Source organism: Malurus melanocephalus, unplaced genomic scaffold (genome assembly GCF_030028575.1).
Source record: "Malurus melanocephalus ecotype Western Australia unplaced genomic scaffold, MMel_1.1 scaffold_376, whole genome shotgun sequence".
NCBI lineage: Eukaryota > Metazoa > Chordata > Aves > Passeriformes > Maluridae > Malurus > Malurus melanocephalus.
The window spans coordinates 440,698-450,602 of NW_026623608.1; the positions used below are offsets into that span (position 1 = coordinate 440,698).

The 9,905-nt window shown below is 56.9% G+C and overlaps 1 protein-coding gene across 1 annotated transcript; it reads right to left on the reverse strand.

The window, feature by feature from the left end:
* Positions 1 to 465: 465 nt before the first annotated feature.
* Positions 466 to 9,597, reverse strand: TBX2 (T-box transcription factor 2). The gene is made up of 7 exons (XM_057378808.1): positions 9,103 to 9,597; positions 8,154 to 8,421; positions 5,459 to 5,605; positions 4,185 to 4,261; positions 3,937 to 4,106; positions 2,070 to 2,683; positions 466 to 1,220 (listed from the first exon to the last, which is right to left on the reverse strand). The coding sequence occupies exons 1-7, from the start codon at positions 9,462 to 9,464 to the stop codon at positions 774 to 776; spliced, it is 2,085 nt and encodes a 694-aa protein (XP_057234791.1). The 5' UTR covers positions 9,465 to 9,597; the 3' UTR covers positions 466 to 773.
* Between the last annotated feature and the right edge of the window lie 308 nt (positions 9,598 to 9,905).

Genomic DNA, 9,905 nt, shown 5'->3' on the forward strand with positions numbered 1-9,905 from the left:
TTTAAAACACAGAGAAACCGATATCTCCTTCAATCACAAAGAGCTAAATAGTTTTCATTTACAATATATATGTTCATGTAAAATGAAAAAAAAAAAAACGAAAAAAACTTATATGCGAGGAGTTAAACTCTAAATATTATGTACACACCAATGTACAACTCTGAATAAATTAATACCAATTTGCATATTCTGGGATCCTTATAGCTTATTTACACAAATTACCATTTATTTCATAAATATCTGCCCAGGTACCCACGAGGCTCCCCCCGCCGTGCCCGCTCTGCGCGGTGGCGGCTGCCGAGGCGGTTTGGTTTCCATCTTCTGTTCCTTATCTCTTTTTTCTTTTTTTTTTCTTTTTCTTTTTAAATCATTTTTTTCCTTGCACAGACGAAGGTTTGGCCCCTCTCGCTCCCCACCCGAGGCAGGGGCTGGGGCTGCCCCGTCCATCAGGTGTCTCGGCACCAGCTCCCCCGAGCTGCCCGGTGCCCGGAGCAGGGAATTGGGGGGTCCTGGGGGCTCCGTGGCCTCGCTGGAGTGGGGGGAGCCGCTCCCAGCCCCACAGCAGAAGGGGTGGGCAAGCCCTGCGCTCCGGCTGCTCCCTCCTGGCTCTGGGGTGGTGGGGCCGCTTGGCCGGTGGGGTCCGTCCCTCTGCTCCAGCACCCCGCTCCCTGGCTGCTCCCACCCCTCGCTCCACAATAAATATTTATACTGTGCTGTACAAAATACCAGTGCTTCTCCGCCCCGCCGGGAGGGCTCATCGCCCGCCCCGCCGGTCACTTCGGGGACTCCCTGCCGGGCGACAGCTCCCGCTGGCTCTCCAGCCCGCTCACCAGTCTCTGGATGTTCTGCAGTTCATTGAGGGACTCCTTGAGGGAGCCCTTGGGGGAGGCAGCGGGGCGCTGGCTGCCCCCCTTGTGCAGGGGCACCTCGGGCAGGGGGCTGGATTCGCGGCTGCTGCCGGCCTTGGAGCCCTCGGAGCCGGGGTTGAGGCTGGCGGGCAGGCCGGTGGTCAGCAGGTTGGTGCTGGGMGGGATGGTGACCGGGAGCTGGTAGGGGCTGAAGCGCAGGCGGGGCCGGCTGCTGCCCAGGAAGGGGTTGCGGGACAGCGGCCCGGCGGCGGCAGCGCTGGTGGCCGGCATGGCCGAGGCGGCYGCTGCGGCCGCTGCCATGTAGGTGTAGGGGTAGGGGAAGAGTCCGCCGAAGGTGGGCATCGGGATTCCCTGTGGAGAGAGAAAAAAGGCTCAGAGCTGGGCTGGTTGTCTCCTGGCTCCCCCCTCCTGCCTGCCCCTACAGCTGTGCTTCCCAAAAAAGCCAAGGCACAGCTGGGACACCCCAGTGTCATCCTAAAAACACAGAGTAGGGTTGTCCATGTGGCACAGGCTGAGGGAGGGGGTACAGCCCCATCCGCCCCATCCGCCCCARGCTGGTGGCACCGAGCACAAACCCCGCTCTGAGCTCTGCCCCGTCCCCTCCCCGCACGCTGCATGTCCCTGTCTGCGCAGCATCACAGCCCCTTAACCACATTAAAACACATTGTTAAGCAGGATCGATAAATTAGGGGAGTTCAAAGACATCTTTGTGTGTTTCATCAGAGGGGATGGAAAAGGCAACAGCAGCGCAGGCGTTGTGGGAGCTGTTTCAGAGCAGACAGGAAGACAGGGAGCTGCTGGATGGGGACAGCCAGGTCAGGCAGGGCCACAGCTCCTGACTCTGCCCTTGACTGTGGAGGAGCCACAGCAGCTGCAAAAAAAATCGAGATTCCTCCTCGAATTAACTCTGAAGCCAACCTTCGAAACATCCCCCATGTTCTGCCTGTGCCACTCCTGGCAACATGTCGGGGTTTGTCACCCCCTTGTCCCCACAGGCTGCAGGGGCCTGGGGGAGGCTGGTGGCACCAACAGCTCCTTCCCTGCGATGGGGTCACCCTGGATGTCCCCAAACTGGGGGTGATACTGGCCAGGCCTGACCTGCATCCCCGAAGTGCTCTGCTCGCTCAGGGAGCTTTTTGTGAGGAGAGAAAGAGGAGATTGGGATAGGGATGGGGACACAGGGCGGGAACAGGGGCTTACCTGAGAGGCCAACATGTGCTGGGAGAGGTGGAAAGGGAAGGGGGTGGCCGTCCCTGCCGCGCTGGGGGCAGACGAGAGCGCTCCGTTCTCCAGGCTGCCCCCGCCGGTCACCGAGGCCAGCAAGTGTCCCATGCCCATGGCAGAGAAGGCGCCGGGGGCCATGGCGAACTGTCCCGGGTGGATGAAGAGGGGCTGCCCGGCGCCCAGCGGGCTGAAGAACTGCTGCCCGTGGAGGCCGGAGAGCGCCAGGCTCTGCAGGTGCCCGGCGCTCAGGTGCGGGGGGCTGTCCGTGTGCACCATCAGCGGGGCGAAGGCCTCCTTGCCCAGCGCGCCGCCCTCCGTGTCCTTCTTGCCCGGCTCCGTCTCTTTSCTCCGTCCTTCCACCTTGTCCTTCTCCAGGCCCCGTGCGCCGAACAGGCCCTCGCCAGGACCCTCCCGGGGGGATGCGCCATCCTTGGCTTTCTCCGGGCTGTGCCTCTCCTTGCCCCGCTCCTCCGGGCACCGGGGGCTGCCGCGGGGCGTCGCGTCCTCCCCGCTGGGGCTGGCTGCTGCCACCRGCCGCTCCTCGGGCACCTTCTCCACCTCGGCGTCGCTGTCGGSCCCTGGCTTCTCCTCTGCGAGGGGACGGAGGGGCAGAGGGTCAGAGCAGAAGCACCCAGGGGAGAYGGGGAAGGGGTCACTCCCGAGAGCCCCGGAGTCAGGGGGAGGTTGGGATGGTTATTAATGGCAGAAACTCGTTTTGGGGGCAGAAACGGGCCCTCGTGCTGCGGTCGCTCTGGGGAAAGGGGATTAACAACAGCAAGCCCTGTTGCCGTGCCAAACAGGAAAAACGTGTTTGATGGAGAACCAAAATCTATCACAGCATCGCTCTCGTCAGCTGCGAACTCCGAGAGGGCTGCGAGTGGGGATGAGGAGAGCGGGTAGTGGACAGAGGGGAGGAAATGGTCCTGTGTACATTTAATTACATGGAGCTGATCACCAGCGCCGTGGATTTATTCCAAATGTGCAGGTTGAGACAGGTTAAAGAGGCAATTTTAAGACAGGGAGTATGGTACAGGCTCTCCTAAAGGGGGTTTAATTTGAAAAACCCCATTGAGCTCTCAGAGGAGGAAAGGGGATGCGAGRCGAGGGGCTGAGCTGAGCCCCTGCCTGAACGGCTCCACTAAACGAAAAAAGCCTTTTGGTGCGGGTGAGGTGAAGCTCTGCAGGCTGGGGCAAATATTCGGGGAAGCCTTTGAAAGTGGAGAGGGGTGTAATAAACCCTCCCTCCAGCCCGGGGTGGGGGGTTGCAGTTTTGATGAAGGTTTGCAGGGAATCGAGCTGGTGGAAAGTTTAAAGAGCAGATTGATAGTGCGGCGAGACAAAACCCAGCATCGAAAAACTGCAACGTGGGAGCTGCTGGTTTATTTTCATTTACCAGCTTGAAGCCCTGGAGYTACAACATTTTCTCCTCTTTCAAATATATTAATTTTTTCTTTCTTTTTCTCTTTTTTTGGGGGGCAGTGTGAGATTCCCATGGAAGGCAGGGCACACTCCAGTGAGGAGCCAGGCTAACATGGCGAGCACACAGGCTGTTTTGACATTTCTTCTTGTATGAGATAAATACAACACATCAGGTGTCTAGAGGATCAAATATATATTCAGGATCAAATATATATTCAGGATAAAATATATAAAGAGCAAAACGTTGCAATTCGTGAATGCCGTTTGAATTTTCTCTGCTTTTGTCCTTTCAACCCTCGGATTTCCTTGTGCGCATCCCTGCAGTGTTTTCCCGATGTTTTGCCTCACCACCCCCAGAAAATCAGCACGGGGSAGCAGAACCCTGACGTTCGGGGATATTTGGGGACCGCGACTCCTGCGTTACCTCTGCCGCTGCCCTTGAGGCGCAGGGGGCTGGGGAGGGCACCCACGGGCGAGTGGAGGGCATCCCGCACGGCCGAGGGCTCGCAGGAGGAGGCGTCCGACTCGCCGCCGTCGCGATCGGGCTTGCAGGGCTCCTCGTACATCCGCAGGGACGGCAGGGAGAGCTGCTTCCTACGGGCGAGAGGCAGCGTCGGGCCCCGGCCGTCCCCCCGCGGGCGCGGGGCCGGGGGAAACGGGAGCGCCCCTTACCTCTTCTCCCGCCGGCCATTGCCCGTGTCCCGAAAGCCCTTGGCGAAGGGGTTGTTATCGATTTTCAGCTGGGTGATCTGCGAGGGGGGGAGAAGGAGAGAGGGGGCGGCGTGAAGCCCTGGCCGCTCCCCCCGCGCCGCCGTCGGGGAGCCCGCGGTGCGCTGCGCAGGCTGCGGAACGCGCCGCGGCCCCGCGTTAACACACCGCATGCTTTATTAAAAATGATGCTGAGGTTTGGGCTTGAATTATTAATAGCGTCTTAATGATAGGAAGTTATTTTTCACGGCCCCCCGGAGGGAAGATGGCGACTGAGCTGCGCGGCGCTGGTTAAAAGCTATTCTTATCCCTGCCAGCCACGGGCTGCCGGGGCCGGCGACATCAGGGCGCTCAATAATGCATGGCTCTGAAATACGGCCCCGAGAGGGGCGCTGGAAAAGGGCCCGGCTGCCCGGCCCCGCCGCGACCCCCGGCCCGAGCATCCCCCGGCCCGAGCATCCCCCGCCCGACGGGGCCCACGGCCGGCGGCCGCCCCGCGCAGCTTGCGGCGGGCGAGCAGACAAAGTGCTCTTTAATCGATTGTGACTCTTCGCCATAAACTTTACGAGGGAAACAAGCCCACCAGGACCCTCAGACAGAGCTGTCAATTAGCATCAGCAGCCAGGGGTGGAGGTGGGGGTCAGCTTTTGGGTTAAAACACACACACASGCTGCTCTTGGAAGGGGACGGCAGAGGTTCTCCGCTCCCCATCTCACTCTCCTGGCTCTGCCCGCTCGCAGGGCGACACTTGCTAAATCACGAAAGCAACTAAAATTAGCTTATCTGCCTCTGTTTTTTGGCTCCTCCAGAGCCCTGGGCACCTTCTCGGTGAGGCTGCCCAGGCCTGGTGCTTCTCTCCCCAGCCTGGGCCTGCAGCAAAAACTCCCAAGACCCACAAAGGCGCCACAAAACTCCATGAGGGAATTATTAACAGCAATCCTAGAAATACTGACAACAGCATCAACATTAGCACTAAAAATTGCAACAATACCAAAAGCAATATGAGGGTGCATCCTGCTCTGAGGGCTTGAGGTTTAACCTTCCTCCTGTTGCTGCCTTTTGGCCGCTCTGCCCTGAAATACCTCACAAAACCGCGCACACACAAAAATATCCTGATATAGGGTGAGGGATGGGACAAGGGTGAGAACAGGGATAGGGACGGGGGTGAGAACAGGGACAGGGGTGAGAACAGGGACAGGGACAGGGACAGGACAGGGACAGGGGCTGCTCGTCCCTACCTTGTCGTTCTGGTAGGCAGTGACAGCGATGAAGTCGGTCTCGGGGAACACGTAGGTGCGGAAGGTGCTGTAGGGCAGCTTGAGGATGTCGTTGGCCCGGACTATGTGGAACCTGGGCTGGTACTTGTGCATGGAGTTCAGGATGGTCTGGGGGGGCGAGAGAGAACAGCCCGCGGCTGCCGTCAGCCCCACACTCTGCGGGATACTCACATCCAGCTCCCTCCCTGAAAAAAAAAATCCCTTTTCTCCCGAAAACAACCCAAAAAATTACACCCCACAAATTCACCGTGAGGAAAGAATTCCGGCGGATGCCAGAGGGAGTTTTCTTTTCTTTTTTTTTTTTTTTGTTGATACCATTGCAGGATCTGTCCCCAAAGAAGGAGGTCAGGCAACGCAGGCACAACAGCATCTTTGCGGGTGTTAAGCACGGCAATAAAGCAGCAGAAGGGATCTCCCTGTTTTATTACAACCCTGCAAACGCGAGGCGACTTTTCGACACGTTTCTCACCGCTTTTCATATTTCCGTCCTTAAAAATAAATTGCTATCCCTCACCACCACAAAAAAAAATAAAGAAAAAAAAAAGCACGTTAAAAGGCTCTGGGTTAGTGTCGGGGGCGGCAGGAGCCGGTGCCAGCCCCAGCCAGCGCCTGCGACCTGAAAGGAGCGTTTCACCACGAGCCATGGCAAATTTATGTCTCGGAGCAACGTTGCAGAAGGAACAGACTCTTTTTTTTTTTTTTTTCCAACCAGGTGTCTGAAAGCCTCGCCAGCACTCAAAGCCGTTCTACACCCTCTCGTTTTACTTTTTTCTTTAGTTTGGTTTGTTGTTTTTCTTTTTAAAACCCGAATTCCCCGTAATTTGGCTGAGGATTTTAGGAAGCGGCTGAACACCCCAAGCCGCGCCCCTGGGGCCGCTCCGACCCCTTGGCCYTCGCTGCCTGTTTTCCTGCCCGATAGCTTTTAAATAATTCCCCAACCTGCTGTGGTCGGACTGAAATGCAGAATTCACCGCCCAGAATTCGTAGAGGAACGGCAAAAGCTGGAGTAATTATTGTCAAATAACGTCAGCCAAATGGCTAAATAATTATCACTTCATTTCGGTTTAGAAGGTAATAAAAAAAAAATCCCCCCTTTTTTTTCTTTCTTTTTTTTTTTTTTTTTAACCCAAGCAATAATCACCTGCTGATGAACTGTCGGATCGCTGTTATATTGATATAATCTAGATAGGATTTATCATGAAAATGGTGCAAAAAGTCTCATTCAGGCGTGCAAATCTGCATTCCTTTAAAAAAAATAATCATCCCTCTCTGACCAGATGGGCACTGGCTAAACCCTCATCTCCCAGATTTAACACAGTCCGGATTTTGGACAACGACAGATACCAGAAATCTTTAATTGAAGGAGGCGAACCGTTAAAAGCGCTGAATCAAACTAGTTTTTCACCAGTACAAAAAAAAGGAGATATTTTTTAGACTCCTTCTCTATCGATTTACCTTGCTGGCTATAAATAACCCCGCAATGTATTATTTAACAAAGACGCTGTTTCCTGCCTTAAGAGAAAAAAAATAAAAGAGAGAGAGAGAAAAAATTTAAAAAGAGTGGAAAAAAAATAAAAAGAGCGGAATAAAAAAAAAAAAAGATGGGGAAAGTTCTCCGGGAGGTGCGGAGCTGCTTTGAGCTCCCCACCCCAGTGGGGTCCCGCAGCCCCCGCAGCGCCGCTGCCCCGCGGCTCCGCCGGGCCCGGCTCCCCGCTAATTACCGTATCAGCAGCGCTGCACGATGAACTTTCCCTTTATCGCCCCAAATGCTTGCTCAGAGGAAGGAGAGCTGGCTGGGGCGCTGGGATTTCCCCCTCCGTGCATTCCCGCAGGATTGCGCTCCTCTCGCCTTCTGACCCTGCTTTCTGCGGGTCTTTGCAAACGGCCAACACGCTCTGCTTTCTTTCTTTCTTTCTTTCCTTCCTTCTTTCTTTCCTCTCTCCCTCTCTCTTTTTCCTTTCTTTGTTTATTTTGGTTGCTAGCTTTTTGACTTAATTTGGTTTGTTTTGTTTTACCTCCTTTAGGTGATGCAGATATAACATCGATAGGGAAATAAATAGGGATTTTCAGAGGCAGATGGTGCCAACGATTCCAGCCCTTCTCCGGCTGCGGGAGCCCAGCGCAGGTGCCGCCGGTCCCGGCTCCGCTTCCCCGGCCCGGGGGGCACCGACAGTTCCTGTCCGGCCTCCGCCCCGTCGGGGCTGCCCTCGCTGCAGCCTCCGCACGGCCTCGACCACCTCCCTATCCTCTCCCTAAATATCCATATATCCGCATATCCACCTCCCTAAATTCCTCTCCCCACGGAGCCTGGAAGGCCGGGCAGAAGCGGCAGGACAGGCCGTGGAGGCCCAGGGCACCCCGAGGCTGCCCGCAGCCCAATCCTCCCCTTTCCCCCGGAGATTGGGCGCTGCCCCTCGGTGCCGGGCAGGACCGGGAGCTGGGGGGCTGCGGGACAGCCAGGCCACCGCAAGGCCCGGCCAGGCCCAGCCCGACCGGGCTGGAGGAGCCGCTAAAAGCCCGTGGTTCTCCCCAGGAGGATCACGGGCAGCTCCCGCACCGAGCAAACCCCGCACCGGGCAAAGCCAGCGCCCGTCCGGGGTCTCTGCCCGCCGATCCCTGCCCGGGGGGCTCCGCTCTGCCCCGCAGCCTCACTTACAAAGCCGTGCTTATCCGAGATGTTGTTGGTGAGCTTGAGCTTGTGAAAGGCAACAGGTTTGGCCATCCACTGCTCCCCCGTGGCCGGGCTGTCGGGGTGGATGTACATGCGCTTGGGCATCTCCGGGTCGGCCTTGCCGGCCACCATCCAGCGAGAGTTGTGGAACTTGTACCGGCAATCGTCGGCCGCCACTATATCCATCAGCAGAATGTACTTGGCCTTCTTGTCCAGGCCGCTCACCCGCACCTTGAACGGGGGGAACATCCTCCTGCGGAGAGACCCAGAGCGCTACAGGGCCGACCCCCGACGGCTGCGGCCCCACAGAGCCCCCCGCACCGCCCGGCCGCGCCTGCTGCTCCCAAACCACCATCTTTTAGTTTAGTTCGCTGAGGATTCCCTGCCTTCCTCATGTCCCACCTCGTCTCACCCCGCTGTGCTGCCCACAGCGTGGCAGAAAGCAGGGAAAAAGCTCAAAAATCCCATTCCGGCAAGTAAGGAGCAAAATTATGTATTTTTTTTTCCTCCTGTTTCTCTGCCCTTCGCTGACCCGCTCGCTCAGCACCCCCGGCTGCCTCCCCCGGGCTCGGGGCCACGGGCAGGGCCGGGGACGACCCCGGACGCGGGGAAAGTTTGGCAGGAGGGAAGGAAGCGGCGGGAAGCGGCGTAAACAACGGGAGGGGTGGGGGTTCCGAGCGCATAATTAACGTGCACGAATTTAATTTGGGATGGCGCTCGGAAAAGTAATAACGGGTGGGGGGAGCGGTGACGGAAAATCTCGGAGAAGGGTGGGGAAACACCTCCGAAAAACTCCAGCGATCGAAACTGCCCGCGTTAATTCACGGGGACGGATGGGAAGCGGGATGGAGCGAGGGGCGAGGGCGCTGCGCGGCCGCGCAGGTGCGGGGCGGGCTGGGGGGGCTGCGCGGGGCTGCGCGGGGCCGGCTCTTACCTCCCAGACTTGGTGATCACCATCTCGGTGCCCAGCTTGTGAAACTGGTCCCAAAGCTCTTTGGCTTCCAGCGTTACTTTGGGGTCGTCCTCGACCTCCTCCTCGGGCTCCAGGCTTTTGAGCGAGCGCAGATGGGCGGCTTGGTGGTGTCCCAGGGCCGAGACGTGCAGCCCGGCCTCGGCCGCCCCGGCCAGCCCCGGGTCCGGCATGGGCTTCGCCAGCGCCGCCGGAGGCAGAGCCAGAGCCGGGAAAAAGGACGGCTGGGCGGCTGCGAGGAAAGCGGACATGGGGAAGTCAGCCGGCCGGGGTGCGTGGAAGGGATGGTAAGCCATGGCAGTCCCTGGGAAGGCTGGATCTCTCATCGGTGCATCCACAAATCCAGGAGAAAAACAGGGATTCCCTTTACAAAAACGCGCGTGTGTGTATTTGTTGTTTTCTATTTTTTCCCTCTCTCCTGCCCAGCGAACTCGCTCGAGTCTCTGGAAGAGGAAGGAAAATCAGCAACACACACAGACTCCAAAAAAAAAAAAAAAAAAAAAAAAAAAAAAAAAAAAAAAAAAAAAAAAAAAAAAAAAAAGGAAAAAAAAAAAAAAAAAAAAAAAAAAAAAAAAAAAAAAAAAAAAAAAAAAAAAGAAAAAGCGAGGCAGTTCCCGGCTCCTGGGACTCCCGGTCTGCGGAGGGGAGACAGTAGGTCCTTATTTTTTGTTGTTGTTGTTGCAGCGAGGGAGAGCGAGCGAGGGAACGAGCCCTCCCAGGAAAGTCCTTCCCGACACTAAAATAGAAACAAAAGCCGGGTCGGGGCT